Source organism: Cinclus cinclus, chromosome 6, assembly GCF_963662255.1.
Source record: "Cinclus cinclus chromosome 6, bCinCin1.1, whole genome shotgun sequence".
Taxonomy (NCBI): domain Eukaryota; kingdom Metazoa; phylum Chordata; class Aves; order Passeriformes; family Cinclidae; genus Cinclus; species Cinclus cinclus.
Window position 1 is genome coordinate 23,454,925 of NC_085051.1, and position 20,317 is coordinate 23,475,241.

General features: G+C 45.1%; 3 protein-coding genes across 3 annotated transcripts; 1 reads left to right on the top strand and 2 right to left on the bottom strand.

Annotated features, from left to right (window-relative positions):
* On the bottom strand, positions 1-3,149 carry FAM180B (family with sequence similarity 180 member B). Its single transcript, XM_062495362.1, has 3 exons — positions 3,083-3,149; positions 1,078-1,145; positions 1-447 (listed from the first exon to the last, which is right to left on the bottom strand). The coding sequence occupies exons 1-3, from the start codon at positions 3,147-3,149 to the stop codon at positions 1-3; spliced, it is 582 nt and encodes a 193-aa protein (XP_062351346.1).
* A 4,815-nt stretch (positions 3,150-7,964) lies between these two features.
* NDUFS3 (NADH:ubiquinone oxidoreductase core subunit S3) lies at positions 7,965-12,171 on the bottom strand. The gene is made up of 7 exons (XM_062494656.1): positions 12,116-12,171; positions 11,977-12,039; positions 11,111-11,208; positions 10,704-10,853; positions 9,823-9,948; positions 9,413-9,532; positions 7,965-8,203 (listed from the first exon to the last, which is right to left on the bottom strand). Exons 1-7 carry the CDS (start codon positions 12,162-12,164, stop codon positions 8,036-8,038), a joined length of 774 nt encoding a protein of 257 aa, XP_062350640.1. The 5' UTR covers positions 12,165-12,171; the 3' UTR covers positions 7,965-8,035.
* An 81-nt stretch (positions 12,172-12,252) lies between these two features.
* On the top strand, positions 12,253-19,724 carry KBTBD4 (kelch repeat and BTB domain containing 4). The gene is made up of 4 exons (XM_062494655.1): positions 12,253-12,377; positions 14,737-15,357; positions 17,867-17,973; positions 18,549-19,724. Exons 1-4 carry the CDS (start codon positions 12,359-12,361, stop codon positions 19,407-19,409), a joined length of 1,608 nt encoding a protein of 535 aa, XP_062350639.1. The 5' UTR covers positions 12,253-12,358; the 3' UTR covers positions 19,410-19,724.
* The last annotated feature ends 593 nt before the right edge of the window (positions 19,725-20,317 follow it).

Here is a 20,317-nt window from a genome sequence, read left to right on the forward strand (position 1 = left end):
TCATTTGGTGTCTCTCTTGGTCCTGGCCAGGTTAGAGCGATAGAAATGTTTCAGGGATGCTAAATGTGAAGGCTTCTCCTTCCAAGGCCAGGAAGCCTGGAGAAGAGTGGTATTTGCAGGGCAGAGCCCCTTGCACAGGTCACGAAAGATTTCATCGACCAGCTGAGAGAAAAAGCCAATCCAGGGAGTTTTATCCAGACCCTGAATGGAGCGAACCTGATAGGCGCTGTAAACACTGGTGAAAAGGAGACGGTCAAACTCTGTCAGAGACAAGGGAGTATCAGTCAGTGAATAGTATCTCAGATGCTGCTCAATCTCTGCCGGTGTTTTGGGAACTTCCTCCTCTAAAATCTGCAGGAACCGCCGTGCCGGGCGTAGGGAGGCCAGCTCTTCATCCTGCAGCAGGATTGTCCCGTTGGCCTGAATATCCAGCCTTCCCCAGAGCATCTGGAAGAGAGGAGCAGCACTGTCACGGCAAGCCCAGCTCTACTCCATCCCTCATGGAGGCGCTCCAAAGCAAAGCCCTCTGCAGCTCTGCCAAGCCTCGGGCGAGCCCAGAGGCGGCCGCTCCCTCTCAGCTGACCCAGTCCCGCTTCATGTTCTGCTCTGCCAGCTCCACACCCGGTTTCTGACCAGCTCCACACCTCATTTCCCCGTGGGACCCATGCAGCTCTTGCCTCCCACCCTGCGGTCCTCCCCAGTCCCAGCTGCAGCATCTCCACCTCAGCCAGGGCAGTCACCAAACCCATTGGGACAGTCACCAAACCCATTGGGGCAGTCACCAAACCCATTGGGGCAGTCACCAAACCCGGGGGGGCAGTCACCAATCCTGGGATGGTCCCTTGTCCCACTGCGGACACCCCTGATGTGCCGCCATGTGGGGCAGAGCCCCCTCGGGCTGCAGCCCGCAGTGGGAGGCAGCACAAATGCCATTAGGCATCACCGAGGCATACTCCAGGGGCTCCTGAAATCCATCAGGGATGAGAACAAAGAGAACAGGTGAGTTTTTACGTGCGGGCCGGTGGGAGCATAGGCACGGACAGTGCCTCGGCCCAGAGCCCCCAGTGCTCAGGACACCTCTAACATGATGCCAGCGTCCTCTGGGCCACGACGGGCTGTGCTGGTGCCTCTGTGAGGATGTTCGTCTGCAAGACATCAGACAGAGCTTGGTAGCACAAGATCTTCCTGCTTCCTATTTTTGCCATTTGATTTTCAATAACATCATCAACATTCCTGAGCTACCACAGCTTGCCAAATAAGACAGATGCTGACCACAGGATTTTGATAAGCAAAACAAGATTTTTAAGAGAAGCAGCAGTGGTTGAGGCGAGGTTTTGGATATCATGGCCCTTAATCCTGCCAACAGAGATGAAGCGTACAGCAGCAAAGGCACTGCTTTGACAGGCAGCAAGGAAGCCTCTCACACTGAGAATGGATGGGGTTCGAGTGGATGGGGTTTGTTTGGTTGGCAGTTTTTGCTGGAGAAAGTAATGCTGTCCAATGAAAGGAGGGTGCTGGCAGGCTCCTCAAGCTGCTGCTAGAAACATAAACTGATGTTTTTCCTGGTTTTCTACTTCTTCCCTAAGCTTCTGCTGCTGGAGAAGTGTGAGGATAAAAGAAACCTTATCAGATCCATTATGGCTCATTTGATGTCCAGCTAATTACTTGCTGGGACACATGATATCATGCAATCTGGGGAAAATGGATATGAGGCCAGGGGAACATCAGTTTTTTGAATATGAACGTCACATTTATCCTAAGAATTGTTTTGGTTTTCATTTCCCAATACAGAGCTTTAACTGTCTGTATTTATTTTATTTCTTTTTGTGTGTGTGTGAAAAAGGAGACACAAGCACTCTTGGTTGAAGACTGTGAGAGAGGGTGCATCCCCTCCCTCTTCTGTGTTATCAGTGTCATGATGTAGCCAAGACCCTCTTCTACTTCTAAACATCTTACAGACTCATCCTTCAGGTTAAGAAACATGAAATGGAAAAAGCTCTTATGAAATAGTAAGCCCTTCAGTACAACTATGGTTACTTTTTTCTTTTTTTTTTTGTCATTTTTAAATGGATGAAGGCTTTATATTTATATTTATATTTATATTTATATTTATATTTATATTTATATTTATATTTATATTTATATTTATATTTATATGGTGAGGATTTACATTGAATACTCCAGAGTTAAATTCAAGTGGCGCATATAAAAAGTAGAAAAATTATTTAATATTAAGCATGTGTGATGACTGCCACCAAAAGACACTTCCAAATCTCCATTTTTTATTAGACCTTTTCAGGGAGTTGTATGAGCTGTCTGGAGAAGTGCACTGCCAGCCTGCAGGCTGCAGAGGTTTGTTTCTATACACAGCTGCAGGCAGCTGTGATCCAAGCCAGCTGTCGCTTTGGAATGTTAGCAGGGATGTAGCTTCTCTTTCCTACTCCTCCATAGATGTACCAGCAAGGCTTTTAGCTCAGGTGAAAGCATTCTGAAAATTGGAAAATCATCTGAAAATTTCTTATTTCTTTGCTCCTCTTGTCTCTAGTAACCGATCCTCTAGGTTCACAGATCCCTCTCCTGAGGGTTGTCTGACTGGCTGCAAAGTCAGTGCATTTGTTGAATAGGTGCCAAACTGCTGTAACTGCCTCATAAATATACACAGTGGTAGGTTTTTAAGTAGAGAAAAACTTAACAAAGCATAACAAATAATGCATTGAAATAATAACGTAAATATCCTCTGGGGAAGGGAACTTATTTTATCAGTCATCAGGGTTGGGTGGGGTTTTGTTTCCCAACAAGCATATAGAAAATCTACAAACAGTATTGCAGGAGATTATTTTTTCAGTGGAGACCAAATAAAATCCTTGCCACCAAACACAGCAGCAGGTCTTCAACCTGCAAGCAGGTACCAGTGCCCCCACCAGCAAACCGCACCCAGCTGGACTCCAGCTCGCTCCCGTGCCCGTGCAGCTGCCTGAGCCCTCGGGCCACATTTGAAGGAGCGGCAAAGCATCACACAAATTGCACTGCGCAAAGGTTCGCCGAGCCAAGGAGCCGCGTCGCTAACAGATGTGCTCCTTACCTGTCAGCCTCTGGGATGCAGCAAACACACACAGGAGCAGCCAGGAGCTGAGCTGAGCCCTGGCCATGGCAGCGCTGCCGGAGCAGCTGCCACCCGCTCCCCGACACTGCCGCGCTCGAAGCCGCAGCAGTTCGCTGGGGCGTCTTCCCGTGCTGCTTCGGATCCCAGCAGCCTCTCCTGGAATGCATCCATCTTTCTGTATTTCTGGTCACAGCCCTGGGAAGGGCTTGCAGTTCAGCTTGCTGACCCCGAGGGATATTTTCCATCATATTTTGGAAACTTGGAAAACTTTGTTGTGATGTTTTTGGCAGAATTGTTTAAGCTTGCTTTTCAAAGACCGACTTTCCACTGCAATGGTTATAGAAAGTTGCTAGTTGCAAGAAATTCCAAGAAATGTTTGCCTCTTAAGAAGGGACTACCCCCTAGTCCCTTCCATCTCTGCACAGTGCCTCTGTCACATACTGCGACCCTTCTGCTCCCTTCCTTGGCTTCATTTTCAGTTTTCCTTTTTCCTAGGTTCAAAAATATGAAAATAATCCTGGAATGTCACAAAGAGATAAAAGTTAGCGGACTGCAGATTCATGGAAGGGCGGTAGCAGCCAAAACATACAAGCAGGCAGAAGAAATGTCAGTGGTTCTGTTCTGTATCAAACTCCCTGGAGGGAGAACTCAGTACAGTGACCTAACAAAGGCCAAGTATCAAAATGGCTCAGGCTTTAGCACCTCATTGTCCTCTCCTGTGAGTGGACTTCTGGGTTACAATGAGCCCAGTCTACCTTAGATGTTCTAAACTACATCGACAAAACATCATTTGATTCACTTTACAGCAAATATTTGATCTCTACATATCTTTCTTTACACATGTATTAGTGCAAGTCCCCAGTCAGACTGATCCGTATTTCTACTCTGAATGGCACACTGTGTGATGCCAAAGTTACACAAATATGCAGTAATATGTAGAAATAAGGACTAATACCATCTCCCTCAGGTTAAAGGGAGAAAGAAGTATGCCTACAAAAGAGAGAAGGTAAAGCTGAAATGCATCCCTTGCTCAGCAAGTTAAGGCACATCTGTCAGGACACACTGCCATCAGATAGTGTACTAAGGGCTGGGATGATGTCCTGATCCGTAAGTTGTCTGTGTGCAAAGGACCAAATCTTCTGAAACTTTCAGGATCTGTAGCTGTACCTGGTAATACCTCGACTCACACCAGTCAGGAGAAGCAGCACATAATGGAAGAGTCACAGAGGGGCCCACAATATCCAGAGCCACTCTTTCCCTCAGTTTGGATTCAAAGCAAGAACTGTGTTTCTGTCACTGCCTTAGGTATCTTCAAGTCATGCTGCACTGCTTTCGTTTTTCATTATTTTCTGATGCTTACTCTTCAGTTGCATCCTTTTCTTCTTTTATTAAACTGAATCACAAGCTACCCAAGAGGCAGGCACTTATGGCCCATCTGTGCAGTGAGATTAATGTGCCTTCTGCTTTGTGCCAGAGTCTTTTTTATGTCATGTTATACACATGATTTTGTCTAGAAGCCACTATGGAAAAACCCCCGTGTTTTGTGGGCCATGAAGCAGCCTCCCTTTAACTTGCAGCACATGACATGAAGAGGATTGCCCAACAGGATTTTGGCCAACATCTGTGAGAGCTGTACATGATTTTGTCAACAGGAGAATTTCCTAGGAACAGCTTGCAGCTAAGTGCCTAGAGGAGGACAGCCACGCTGGTAGGAGGGAGAAGAGAGGAGGCTTGGGGACTGTGCTCAGGTGACTGACATGGTGGCAGATGAGGGACAAGCATCAGTGTGGATGCTGCCTTGAGCTAGAGGAATTTTATAATATTACCTCACTATCCTACAAAGAAAGGTAATTTCAGAGTGATAAACATATTCCTTAGCTGACTGTACAGAAGCAATATTTGCACAGAAACAAGGCTGATTTTCTGACAGCTGCAAGAAGTCCCTGCATGTATGACTGCAATGTTAGGCAGTGCACCTGTTCCTCCTGAAGGATTTTGTCCTTACCAGGTGCTCACAGCTGAGTACAGCACTCACTCTGCACTCCCCTGGCCATACCGTATGTTGTTGGAGCAGTTTCAAAATGTCACAAGCCAGGTTTATGCAGGGACACCTTGACTGGCTTCTTCTTTTTCTCCATGACCCCCTGAAGCAGGAACATGGGAAATGAGAACAAGAGAAGAGAGATCCAAAACTGCAGCAACTGGTTGGATGTTGATTGAGGCACAAGGTGTGGCATTAGAAGAGCCTCTTTAGGATGGAAGTTTCTTTGAAGTAGGACTTCAGGGAGATAGCCTATTCATAAAAGGGAAATTCTGCTTATAGAATTGAAGAAATTACTTTCTATCATCTCACCCAGAATGTGGGGAGATTACTCCCCAGCCTGGGGCTGTCTGGCAAATGCTTGGGGAAGGGAGAAAGACAGAAGAAAGAGGGGAAGGAAGAAGGACATATATGGCTCCCAGAAAAGGCGATGTTTGAGTTACTGGAGTGGAAAAAGTAATAAAACCTTGAGGGAAGCAGGAGTGAAGCACTGACTGTAACCAGACAGGGCCTCTCTAATACTGGTATTTTCCAGGTATGGTGCTGCAGTCCTTATGAGGATGCTTTCCTTGTCTTCTTGTTTCAGTTTGTGAGCAGCACGTACAAGTTGAAGGAGTAATGAGCTGTGTGAAAGTGACAAGGAGGGCCTCATCCCACTGCACCTACTGCACGTGAGGTGGGTGGACACCTTGACACTGTCAATAGCCACATCCTCAGGGAGGGAGGACAATCTGCTTGCCTGGCTGTAGGGAGAAATGCCAGAGTTCTGGAAAACACCAGCAAAACCTAATCAGCTAGAGAAGCTCAACATGGTGACTGTGAGTCATTGCCTAAAGTCTGTTGTCCCTTCAGTACCAGAAAAATCTCTCTCCTGTATAGCATGTCTATAAGTCAGCTACACCTGACTTAACGTCTCATCCCACATCCTCCCGCAGTTGGGGAATCCAACCCAGGCAAACAAACCCTGCAGAAGCTGGCAGTATGCAACAGGCAGGGACAGATTTGGAATACAGCTTTGTGCCTGGCCCAAGTTGACCACAGCCTTGTCCAGCACACTGCAAGTGTCCACCAGCCACAAGGAACCCAGAGTGAGCAGGCTCCATGAGCAAAATGGCCTCTGGAGCTCAGGAGCAGTGGAGGAAGCAGAGTGCACAAGTATTCAGAGAGGTTGTGCAACCTCTTGTGCCCTGGGATAATGAGCCTAAGTGAATGAATTGCAGCCTTCCTGATCTCCCAGGCATCACTAATAAGAAGAGATTCAGGTACATTTGCAACTATTCCACATATTAAATACCTGCTGGAGCCATTGCCTGTTCCCACAGGGCTGGCTACTTTTCCAGTATACACATTCTTGAGCAAACCTTGCATATGGTCTAACTTGACAGGCATCATGTCTGACATTTCTTGATGTCGGTCAAATTCTCCCTCTGCACAAACATTAATTTTAAAAGGCAAATTTCCTAGTGTTCCTGCTACCATCAGTCAGATTTACCACACTGGGAAACATGTACTTTTTAAAATATATAAACTATATGTAATATATAAACTGTTGAGTCACATCCCAAACACTGCTGGCCACAGCAGCTGAAACAAAATTTTTAAAATATGTTAAAAAAAAAATAATTAACCAGCCCATGTTTACAAGGCTGGGATGGAAACAAATATGAAACCAAATTCTTAGAATACAATTGTAATAGTTTGGGTTTGCACAACAATTCAGTCTTTATTCTTGAAAAGTGATCACATTCTAGTCACAGCAAGTAGTTTTTTTCTCTTAATTGAATTTACTATTGTTATAGCCCTTCCTCCATCCCATACCCTACCCTCCCCCAAACCCCTATTTTAATTTGTGCTTTTACAATTTAAAAGCTTAAGTATCAATTCAGGGAATCTCTACAAACTGCTTGTGAATTATTTTATGAAATCTCTTATACAACAATTTTCAGATCTTAGTTAAGTCAGTCAGCTTTCTGTCGAAGAAGAGCATCAAGCATTTTCTGGACCAAGGACAAGGGACATTATTAATTGATGACTGCTGTAATGTAATCCCATTCAAACAGGTGGTGGGTAGACTGGAACCACAGCATTTTTCCAGCTTTTTTGGAAAAAAAGGGTTTTCTACAAGAGCAAAGAAAGTGGTAATGCTATTGTATCATAGAGTTCAAAATAACTGGAATACTGACAAAAAGACACAGACTCTTGTCTATGAGACAAGGGAGGGATATATTTTTGGCTGCAGGAAAAAAGCCACACTCTGAAGATGCTGGAGAAAATAAAGACTGCTTGATTGTGAAGAAAAAGCCAGACAGAAGGAGCATCACATCAGAAGGTACCTGCAACTCCTGCTGGGAGAAAAGGCACTGACCTAATTCCCATGGAAACAATAGAGATTTCCTAATTGTTTTGATCTGGACCCATGTACATTAGTGTTGTCATGACAGGAACTGTATTAGAACCATTTTCATAGGCTTTGCCTTTTCTTTTTGCCATATTATTACCATCTTCCCAAGACTTATCCGGGAGCTAAGAAACTGCTGTCCCATTGCTCAAACTCCACAGCTGCTTCAGTGCAGGTGCTCAGGTTGATTTTTACCTGCAGGGACTGCTGGCAGTAGTACTGTTCAGGAAACACTAGGCCACAGGCAATACCTGCACTCTGTTCAATTTGCAAACCAAAAGGACAAATCCCCCATTTTACAATTCAAAGCACCAGATAAACATGTATGAGTTGGATCATAAGGATTGTAAATGAGCATTCCTGGGCTTTGTGCTTTTCATCAAAACATTATTCACATGATCACAACAGGCAAGTATCTCACATCAATTTTTATTATTATAAATACTATATTAGAACAGAAAGGATGGTGCTGCACATCCACTTCCTTCTGCTGCTATTTGGCATCTTCTTTCTTTGCTCCTGCTTCTATTTTCAGGGGTTCTGGAGCTGGACGATAGGCAGGAAATGCCTCCCACGGGCTATTCAGATCGAACTTCCGAAATTCCTGAGCTAGCTCCACAGGCTCTGCCACCACCCGTTTGACTTCATCATCATACCGCACCTGGAATAGCACAAAGGACACAGGCCAGTCATTTTCACCCTGCTCCAGCAGCATGTCTGCTGTGCACAGTGACCCAGTAACGACCCAGACCACCCTCTGTGCAGACAACTCCTTCTTACCCATGGAAAAACCACAGCACCACAGGCCTCTGCCACAGCTTCAGGTCTCCTCATTACTCAACTAGAGCTCTTCAGATGCTACTGAGATCTCTGTAGTGTACAAGAAAACCCTCCTCTTTGCTTTGCTACCATGCTTCTCAGGTGTCATGACTAAGCACCCAGAATTAGGACCACACACCTTAACAGTCCATATGAAGTGCACGTGCAATAACACAATTTGTCATTTGACAAAAAAATTTCTCCTGAGTCACTGAAATAAGATTGCCCATCCTGGGCAATCATCATGGCTGAGGACTACACCCATGAATCTTTGTAATACTGCATCTGTGTGGTTTTAGTTGTTCTATTTTTTAGCATAACACTCAGAACAAGGGGAGAAAAAGAAGACAACCAGGATGGAATGCAGGCGAGTACCAGACACTTCTGACTGGCTTGCTTTATTCTCACTGTGCCAGCCCAGATCTCTGAACCCCAGGAGATGCTGCCTTATCCTTGTTTGCAGGATTTTGTTATTTCTACATTACTACAGCCTCATTTTTGTAGAATTTCACTGTTCCTTTCTGATTCTCAACTCAGTATTAACACTGCACCAAATACACCTGCTTCTGCAGGGCAGTCATTTGAAACTAGACAGATGCCAAACACTCTCATTTCACCTGTGGCTGGCATACAGAGACAAACAATAAACAGTAAGAGTCAGTTTAATCAGAGTTTTATAATCTGGGCCTACAAACACTCAACAAACTGAAATTCCAACTGAATCAAGAATGGTTCAGTCCTTTATCATTCTAGACATCTCAGTTCTGCAGTGGAAACTTTAATCTTCCAGAAAATGTGCTGAAAGCAGAAGCACCTTCTCTGACTGACAAGTATCTTTGGTATATAGCACATAATATTTACTCAATTTCTCCAGCCTTAGGCTGCTTTCTTATGGATGATATTTTATTTGATAATTCAAATTTCTATGCAGATTTATACAACTCCTCTGGAATACAGACAACTTATTGTAAAGCAGTCACATTTTTGTACTGGAACTCAGAAAAGAAAACTGGAGAGACTTGGTAACTTTAGACATGACTATATCTCCTACCTCCACATAACCAGAGAGTGGGAAGTCCTTCCGGAATGGATGGCCCTCAAACCCATAATCTGTGAGGATTCGCCTTAGATCAGGGTGGTTGGCAAAGAAAACACCATACATGTCCCAAACCTAAATGAAAGGGAGCCAAGTTAGTTGAACTGTATTTGAAAAAAACCCAAAAACCTGCATGTGTTATGTCCATAAAATTTCAGTTACATGCTTGGCTTTGTACAGTGCCAGCAAAACTGATGGAGGAATTAATTCAAAAGCAAATCAAACACTGTTTCATCTTCTACTCTGAAAAGACAGCCAGGGAAACACTTCTTTCTTTCTTCCCAAGGGCACTGGGGAATCACTTTAACTGGGAAAGCACAGCCTATGTCTGTAAAGACTCTGTTCCCAAGCATGCCAGCACTCACCTCTCTTTCATACCAGTTTGCTGCCTTGTGCACGGGCACTGCTGAGTCCACAGGTGTCAGCTCATCAGTGTACGTCTTCACACGGATCCGGCTGTTGAACCTCAGGGACAATAGGTTGTACACAATCTGAAGCAGAGGAACAGGCAGCATTTATGGACCTCTCTGCAGTACACCACTGCCTAAGCAAAGCCACACAAGCACTTCTTCAAGTATTCTTTATGAGTAGGATTGCATTCAGTACTTCAGAGCTGGCCACTAAGAGACACTCCCATGACTGAGGTCCCAGTAGCTTATCACTTTGGTTCTTAGAAGTGTGACAAAAGTTATGACACTTAGACATCATGACTGATGACGAAGAAGTAAAGAGAGATACTAAATCTTAAAAGAGAAACTACTGGAGGGATGAAAACACTTGACAATGGTCTGTCTCAAAGAAAATGGCCATCAATCACTCTTGCAATTACATTTCCCACATCTATGGCGATGAAGTCTAGTACAAAGGCTGTTTATGAGGATTGTTATAATCTCTGGAGAGGAAATACATACTACAAACAGACTGAAAAAAATTCCCAAAAATCTGTAAGGAATTTTAAAGCCTTGTTTGATCCTGCCTTGGTGACTGGAAAAAATTAATAAATTAGAGTATATATGCCTGTTATCTCTATGTACTACCTTGATTTTTGAAAGAAAAATATTGAATTAAAAAAATACTCCACTTCTTCAGCAACTGGAGGCCTTTGACTTAAAGAATTCTATCTACAACACTCAAAATTTTTTTCCCACTGCCAGAAACCAAACAAAGTGGTCAGAGCTGCAAGAGCACCCACAGCCATCAGCACTTGTGAAGCCCTCCAAGTACAGCATCTCTGAGCAGTTCCTACCTCAAAGCGGTACTGCCGAGACGGGACATCAACTGCAGTCAGGTCAGCCAAGGATTTGAACTGGGCATTGGTGTGATCACGAAGGAAGGTCAGGACAGGAATGATCCCATCTGGATGGATCAGAAGTTCCAGCTCATTGAAACAGGTCACCTGATGAAAACAGAACAGTGGGAAGGGCATGAGTACAAATACCAACAGGACCAAACATGATGCTGATTTCAGCAGAACACTCAGACACATCAGACACAAAAATGCATCAGATCAAGGGGCTTAACAACAGCAGTACTTTTCTTGGAATTCTGACCATTTTTCTTCCCCAGTACAACTTCTCCGAACAGGTAACAAAAAAGTGGTGGGTTTACTGGATCCTGTCTTGCCACAAGAACAATTTCTTGAATAGCACCTACCTGTACTTGCTGGATATACTTAGGCAGAATCTCAGCCACGTACTCCCCAAAAGCACATAGTTGCTTGTGTTCTACTTCATTTTTTGGTCTAACAGTAGCTACGAAGAAAAACAGTTTCCAAGATTATGACAGGGAATACAGAAAGCTACAGAAAGAAGAGTACTAACTCCCTTTAATCAGTCTAGCTGTCTGTCAGAGACTACACTACAGCAACATACTTGTGTTACACAGCAAGTGGAACTAGGCACTTTGATAATGAAGGAAATTTGTGTCAGTGCTAAAATTTTGTCGAGTGTAAAGAGCAGCCAATTTAATTGTCCAACAAGATGATGGAGAAGTAAACTGCCAGATAAAAAAAAGAGGGCAGGAGAGACGACAGAACAATGTGAACAATGTGAACTTAGGAACTGCTCATGTCATTCAACCTGGGCCTTGTTTTCTGGGTTTGCTGGATGTGCCAAAATCTAAGCAAGCTCCTCGTAATCAAAACACTCTAGGAACTCACGTTGCTGGTGTGGGTTTTTTCGCTGTTACGACTAAAAAGTCTTCAAGATTCCGGGCGATGAGGGCCTATGAAGCTGTTACCCAGGCACAGATTTGCGAAGAAAAAGCAGGTTTTGCCCTGCATCTGAGAAAGGACGCAGACAGGAACCCAGAGCAAGCACGGGAGCCAGCACAGCCACTTTCCTGCGCAACTGGGGTTTTCGGGGGACCGGACCACCCCCTCCCGACACGCTCTCTACAGCGGTTCCACCGCCCAGGACCGTCCGTGGGGCGGGTTCGGGGCCCTCCCGCCGCCGGCAGCGCCACAACCGCACGGCTCGGGCCCCCTCCGCCCACCGCCCGCAGACCGGCCCCGCACTTACGGCGAGTGTCCGCGGCGGAGCTCCCCGCCAGCCGGGCCCGTGCCGCCGCCGGTGCCGCGCCAGCTGGGGAGAGAAACGGACACGTCTTACCGACCACCGCCAACAGCCCGGCACGGCCCCCGAGCCCCCGCGGCCTCACCTCGCAGCGCAGCCCGCGCCAGGCCCCGCGCCGCCGCCGCCGCCCACATCCCGCCGGGACACGGACGGGCAAGGGCACGGGGCGGAAGCGGAAAGCGCCGCCGCTCTACCCCCGGGGGCGGAAGCGCGCGAAGAGCTTCCCGGGGACGGCTCCGGGTCGGTGGGCGGAATCGGCGAGTGCCCGGCAGCGCCTGGCGCAGGGTGAGGGCCGGGAGCAGCCGCTGGGGCAGCCCGGGGCGGCGGCATGAAGGGAGGCGCCGCAGGTGGGTGCCGCGCGGCCGGCGGCCCGGGGACGGAGCGGCGAGCGCCGGGAGGAGCGGGAGCGGAGGGCGGCGGACCCCGGCAGCCCCGGGCTGAGCCAGCGCCGAGCCTCGCGCGGCGTCAGCGCGGCCCCGGTGGGAATCCGCGTTTCTCCGAGGATCAGCCTCCCTTCCTGCCTTCTCCCCGCCCCGGACCGTGGGGTCTCTGTCGGTTGTGCTTAGCGGTTCCCCGATCCCGGGCGCCGCCGTGGCATCCGCGACCCTGTCGGGAGCAAGAAGAGAAGGAATCTGGAGTACAAGCCCGATGAGAAGTGGCTGAGGGAGCTATGTTAGTTTAGCCTGGTGAAAAGAAGGCTCAAAGATGACCTTATCACCCTCTCCAACTGCCTGAAAGGAGGGTGTAGCCCGGTGGGGGTTGGCCTCTTCTCCAGGCAACCAGCGACAGGGCGAGAGAACGCAGGCTGAAGCTGCAGCCGGCGAGATTTAGGCTGGACATTAGGAAGAATTTCTTCATAGGAAGGATGATTAGGGACTGGAATGGACTGCCCAGGGAGGTGGTGGTGTTGCTGTCCCTGGAGGTGTTTCAGGAAAGACTGGATGTGGCACTCAGTGCCACGGTCTAGTTGACGTGGTGGTGTTCAGCCATACGTTGACCTCGATGGTCTCAGAGGACTTTTCCAACTTAAGTGATTCTGCGGTTCTGTGAAGGAGGTGTACTAGGTGTTGGTGAAACCACTGACACTGATTGCTTGGCCTATGGAGTGGATACTATTTGGCTTCATGTGAAGTTAACTGTCCTGCGTGCCTCTTTCTTTATAGCACCGTGGTGCGCAAAGGGGAGCTTTCTCTAGGTGTCTGCAAGGAAGATGTGAGATTTATGTAGTCTTTAGCTGCTTCTTGGCATTTCTTTTGTGACTTGGCATCAGTCCTCTGGGAGTTGTGCGCAGCAGCGTGGGCAGCTGATTCTGCCGTGCCACGGGGGCAGAGTAGTTCATCTGTTCTTATCTTGGTGCTCTTTGTGGTCTCTTCTGCATTCTGGGCTGAAGCTCCTAAGCACCTTGTAAGGATAAAGAGCTTTAACCAAAGTGGAAGCCAATTTGCAGGACAAGCTCATACCTTGTAGAGCTGGAAAAATAGTACTGATATGTTCTATGCTGACTGCAGTTCCTCTTACAGACTAATGAATAGGTACTTTTCAGACAGACCAGAACTACTGTAAAATCTAGAAAGAGTATAATTAAGACAGGCTGTCACCAGAGATGAGATGAACTTGTCCAGCCAATTAGGGATATAGACACTACTTCCCATGAACAGAATTTGAGCAAAGAATTTTGAAGCCCTCCTGATCAAGCAGAGTAATTGTAAGAAAATGCATGTTTGACAGGATAAACTATGGAAGGCTAACTATGAATCTGTTTGGTAAAAAAAAATCACATCTTTGTGAAACGTACTTAAAATAATGTTCATTATTAATGGAAGAAATTTCTGATACCAGACATGATGGATGGTAGTTCATTTATAAAACTGAGTCTAAAGTGAATGCAGATAGGCAACTGTTCCTAATGCTGTCAAGAGCCATGGTAAAAAAAGAGCTCCTTGCTGTAGTAGTCCTGTGTTTCAGAAACTTTTCTGACCCACAAACTAGCCTGAAATCTGCAAACATCCATGGTACCTACTAAGATGTGTTTTGTTTTAAATTTTGTTCCCTCCACCTGGGAAACATTGAGTAACAACATCTAACATGTTGTTTTGGATGCTGAAGTTGACTGGTGCATTACAAACAGCATAACCATCAGTTATCTCATTTGGTTAGCTTGAGGACTGGTGGTTATGTCTGGCAGACATCTCATGCATCTTTTTTGGTAAAAACAAGTTTCACCTTTATACATCATTGGGTTTGGATGGTAATTAACACCTCCTGATGATATGAACTGCTGCCTGTGCTCTTTTTTAATACAATACTGTAATCCTTTTCATATCTAGGCCAGCTATGCTGCTGCTGCTTTTTCTGGCTTTGCAAGTTTCCTAGGGCAGTTGCTGGACTTTCCACTTGAATAACTTGCTGCATTTCTTTGTGTCAGTGAAATGAGTGGTGAAAAGATATGCACGTCTCCCAGCCTTGCTGGGATGTAATGTTCACTGTACTGGAAGTTTGGTATATATTATAATATTAATTATGCCAGCTTCTCATTTGCTGTTTGAGATCCTGAAGCTCAAGCATGAGTCTCTGGCTGTGCTATTTATGTTCAGTCTAAAATATGCTGGACTCTTACCAATATGTTTATTTTTTCCCTGTACCCTGAAGTACTGCATAATCTTGTTAGTGGTGAGAGAAAGCCCTGTAATTATTGTGATTTTACAGATTGCTGGAGGTCTGATTTGTGCAGCACCATGGACTCATCAGAAGAGACTGGAGGCTCCTCTGCAGAAGAAAACTACTTTGTGAACTACACCTTCACCGACCGCTCCCACTCAGGCCGCGTGGCCCAGGGTATTATGAAATTGTGCTTGGAGGATGAGCTCTTTGCTGATGTTACAATATCAGTGGAAGGCAAAGAATTCCAGCTGCACCGTTTGGTCCTTTCAGCTCAGAGCTGCTTTTTTCGTTCTATGTTCACTTCCAACCTAAAGGAGGCCCACAACCGGGTGATTGAGCTGCAGGATGTTAGCGAGAGTGTCTTTCAGCTCCTTGTGGACTACATTTACCATGGAACTGTAAAGTTGAGGGCAGAGGAGTTACAGGAAACCTATGAGGTGGCAGACATGTACCAACTGACTGCCCTTTTTGAAGAGTGCTCCCGTTTTCTGGCCCGTACGGTGCAGGTTAGAAACTGTCTGCAGGTCATGTGGTTGGCAGATCAACACAGTGACATGGAGCTCTACACAGCTGCCAAACACTGTGCAAAGTCACATTTGGCTCAGCTGCAGGAGACAGAGGAGTTCCTACACCTGCCTCTCCGCCTGCTGACAGACATCCTTACAGGTAAGGGGTTCTTGAAACTACCTAGGATATGGATGTAGAAAGAGACTTACAGAGTCTGGTCAAGTAGTGAATGGAATAGATGGAAAAATACAAACTTTCATAATCACTGTCTATTCAGAGACTTAGCTGAGCAAGGCGGAGCAAAACATTCTGGATACCTTTATCAGAAAAAGCCCCAAACTATTAATTGTTACTGGACATGAAACATCTAAGCTATAGAAAAGGGACATACAGGATTACGGAAATTCACAGCAATTCCCGAGTCAACAGGTTAGAACACAGGTTACACATTTTTTAAACTCAACTTCCAACAATTTGTTGTAATTTTGTTTGCATTAAAAGTACAATGAAGAAGCCTTGCCAAAAATACACATATTATGAAAGGCTTTTTTATCCTTTTAGCTCATAATCATTTAATATAGTAATGCAACAACTCAACATCTGTAAGAAGGCTTAAGCACATATTTTTAGACTATTTCAGTGTTACTTACAATTGTATATAATTGTTAAGATTACTTAGGCACTCAACTGAAATACAGGCATTGTAACATCTTGAGTAATACAGTAATTGCCCTTCTTGTAAAGGTAATAGCCTTCCACAGTAATGGATGCCATGACTCAGAGTTGTAAAGGACATGTCAACACATAAACAACTTAGTCCAGTTTCCACCAATCTTTAAAAGATCTGCTGCCCTAATATGTACAGTCAGTGCTTGTTACCTCTCCAGGATGCTGCAGTCACAAGTCCATTCTTCTGCAGTTATGTATCATTGCTGGAGGAAGCAAGAATGTAGAAGAGCAGCTCATACATCCAAATGTGCCTCTTTCATGCTTTTAATTATTCTTTGTAACTGAGTAAGTAACTAGACTTTGTGTGTCATGTGTTTTATATGCAGTTGCAAAAACAAACCTATCATGACTGGCTTCTTTGGAACACCGGCAAATCTATCCATAAGACCTAAACTGGCCTTTAGAGTTGATGCTATGCATATGAGAGTCTTTAAAGATATTGCATTAAATTATCTCTATTGCATCTAAAGAAATTTACAGTCAAAAACCTATTGAGTGTATGTACAGATAGCTCAAAAACTGTGATAAACTTAGAGTAATTTTGATAACTATCTAGCTAAAGTGTTTTAGGTAAGTTGCAAGTTAATTTGGAAAAAACCCTCTAAAATCGTGAAATAAAACTGTAGAGGTCAATCACCTCTAATTCCCTAGAGATTCCACATGAAAAACAGTTTTAGGACTATGGACTTCAGCACTTGTTATCCTAAATTAAAACAATTGCTCAGTATAACTTTTTTCCATGCATTATCTATTTTCATATGTAGAATCACATTACTTTGCATTTATACCACAACTTCGCTCATAAAATGGATTGAAATCTGAAATACTTCCCTACTGCTGTCAGAAAAAATCCTTTTATTTTGCCTTTTCTTCTTCTTCATTTAGTTCATAGAGAATTAAATAGATGAAATTTTTAGTGGCAAGGATTAAAATTGTTTTCATGAAATGGTAATTTATTGAGTTTACCTTCTGTTGCATTCTAGGACCAATTTCAAAAACAATCTTTCTCCATTTAAACACTACATGTGATGGTTAGCTTATGGGAATCCTTTTAAATAGAGTTGAAATACCTGTTTTTGTGCCACACTTTTTCTGCTCCCTTCCACTATGGAGAAGAGCACTGGGATTTGTTTGGTGCCTTCAGCATCATTGAATTCAGAGTTTGTCATGAGAACAGACTACAAAATCAGAGAGTCTTTGTAGGGAGGCTTCTCAATGAACACAGTTATTATTGCTGGCTTTCAAACTGGAAGGAAATAACCTAAAATCTTTCAGGTAATGTACTGAAGATAATGATGCAAGACTTAGTGGCTTAACCAAAACTTGCAGTTTTGTCTGGAAAGAGATTTAAATCTGATGCAGTCTGTGGAGTGTTTCCTACTGTCACACAGCTAAGAAAAGCTCTAGTAGCTCATTGGGGATTTCCAAATGTTAAGAGGATAGCAGCAGCACCAGATGTTCAGTCATGAGGGTCAGCTGCCTGACAGTGTTCAGACACATTGTGTAGATGACTTTTACTAGATAGGTTTCTAGGATCTACCAGAAAGCAAGACAGGTGCTGAGATTCTCAGTAACAGAATCTTGTTGCCTAAATTATTAAATAAGAAAGTTTGTCATTGCCACACAGCATGTAAGCTCTGTCTCCTGTCCTCTTTCTCTTGCACATAGATTCTTGAATAGATCGCCAAAACTCATCCAAAGTGCTTAAGATCCGGCAGCTCTGTCTTCTTATAGTTACCCAAATTAATTTTATGTAGTTGGCTAGCTGGCAGTGCTGATCGTGCCTGATAAAATCTATAAACACCTGTGACTATTTTTCCTCTCTAGAAAGTAGGGTTTGTGGTGGGAGTCAGGGGAGGCAGCCTCAGGACAAGGGTGTTCATGAGTACATACACCTTTGTCTAGATATCATAAATGCCTTTCTGTCCCCCAACCGCAGATGGCGTTCCATGTTCTCAGAATCCAACAGTTGCCATAGAAACCTGGATCAACTTCAACAAGGAGGAGCGGGCGGGCTTTTCAGAGACTCTGCGATCTAGCCTGAAGGTATAAAAAGACCTTATGTTCTGGGGCTGATGTAGCACTTGCTGGTTTCACACTTCTCAGGGCAGGGTATTCTGCTCACAAGTGTGACTTGGAAGTCACAGAACACAAATGTCATTGAAATTCATGGTGCTTGTGAGAGAATACTTTCAGTGTCATAAATAGCAAGCCCACTCACAGCTTTTTTTTCATTTAACCTGAGGCTGCTTTCACTGGTGATTGGAGCAGTGCCACAAATAACTAATTTCACCTCAGTTACCAAATAAACTGTTCAGAAATCTATGTTTGGCATTCCCTTTGTAACAACTGTACTCCATCAGTGATGTAACTGGCTCTTACCTAAACCGTGAACACTTGTGTTCCAATATCTGTGGCTATTTTACTGTGTCAGATATGAATGGTTTCTTGAAAAGGCCTTGAGGCTCTGTATTGTGAACGTTCTAGGGTGGCAGGACTTGGGAAGGACCTGTCGTATACCTCAGGCCCACAGGTGGGTCCCAAACTGAAAAATTCAGTCTCGAGCTTTACTTACGTGTGAACAGATCCAATTCTGCTGACACACTTCTACTTTTGCTCAGGTGATTGGAGAAAATGTTCACATCTACCTGATTGGAAAGGAGTCATCACGTACACATTCCCTCGCTGTCTCTCTGCATTGTGCTGACGATGACTCCATCAGTGTGAGTGGCCAGAACAGCCTGTGTCACCAGATCACCGCGGCCTGCAAGCACGGTAGTGACCTGTACGTCGTTGGTGGCTCCATTCCACGACGCATGTGGAAATGCAACAATGCAACTATAGATTGGGAATGGTGTGCTCCTCTGCCCCGTGACCGGCTCCAGCACACCCTTGTCTCTGTGCCAAGCAAGGATGCAATATATTCACTGGGGGGGAAAACTCTACAGGACACTCTCTCTAATGCTGTCATATATTACAGAGTACGAGACAACGTCTGGACAGAGACCAGCCAGTTGGAAGTGGCAGTCTCTGGAGCTGCAGGGGTGAACCTTAATGGTGTCATTTACCTGCTGGGTGGGGAGGAAAACGACTTAGACTTCTTCACCAAGCCCTCTCGCCTCATTCAGTGCTATGATACCAACACAGAGAAATGCCACGTGAAGCCATACGTCCTGCCTTTCGCAGGGCGCATGCACGCTGCTGTGCACAAGGATGTGGTGTTCATTGTGGCCGAGGGGGACTCACTGCTGTGCTACAATCCCCTGCTGGATAGCTTCACGCGGCTATGCCTCCCTGATGCCTGGAGTTCAGTACCATCCCTCTGGAAAATTGCCAGCTGCAATGGCAGCATCTATGTCTTTCGTGACCGCTATAAAAAGGGCGATGCAAATACTTTTAAACTTAACCCAGCCACCTCTGTTGTAACAGTCACAAGTGGCATCAAAGTGCTGCTCACTAACCTGCAGTTTGTCCTGGCCTAAACAGGCCCAGTGATAGAAAGACAGCAACAGTGTCTTGCTGTGCAGCTCAAAGACACCTGCAACCCTCAAGCACCAGTCCCAATTACTACAGGCTCACAACACCCAGTAACGACCCCATCCTCTGTGCCTGTGCAGAGGAAGTACAGGCTTTCTGACTGTGGGCCTATTCTTCTACGTAGCACTATCAAAACCATATTGAACTGTTGTATCTTAGATTTCAGATGGACTAAATACTATTACTTTGATTTCTTGATGGTAAGCTGCTTGCGTTTGAGGCCCAAATGGCAGCAAATGGCTTTTTTAGCCTGGAACCAATCCACCACTAAAAAAATCCGGCATATGGAGAACATTCTCCTTGGCCCAGACTGCTAGTTTTAACTGCCTAGGAGACTGTGTATTGCTGCTGTGTCAGTTACAGAGTTAGACATGCACTGTGTCCCCCAGGGATGCCCCTGTTTAAACATTTCTGTGTCCTACTGCAGTAGGGCCTGGCAGACAGATTCTAGAACTGACCCCAGGACCCTTAGGTTACATTTAGCACTTCTCCTAGATGAATGGTAACCAACTGAGTACTTGCTTACTGCTCTGTCATCACCTAGTATAAAGAGGGAGGTCAGTTTTAGAGCATTGGCTTCCTTTACTGTACAGGAAATCCCCACCTGTAATTATAACATAGTGTTGGTGAAAAGACAGAAATAAGACCACTTCCTCCTACCCCTTTCTGTTCGTACTGTAACCCTTTGGGTAAGAATCTGAATAAAGTCTCTACTGAGACAAAATACTTTGTTTTTTTTCTCTTTGCTTCAAATACAAGTATTTTTGAACTTCCTGTGGATTGCAGTTCCGCTCAGCACTAATGTGTGGAAAAGAACTACGGGGCTCCAAGAGAAGTATTATATTAGCCATAA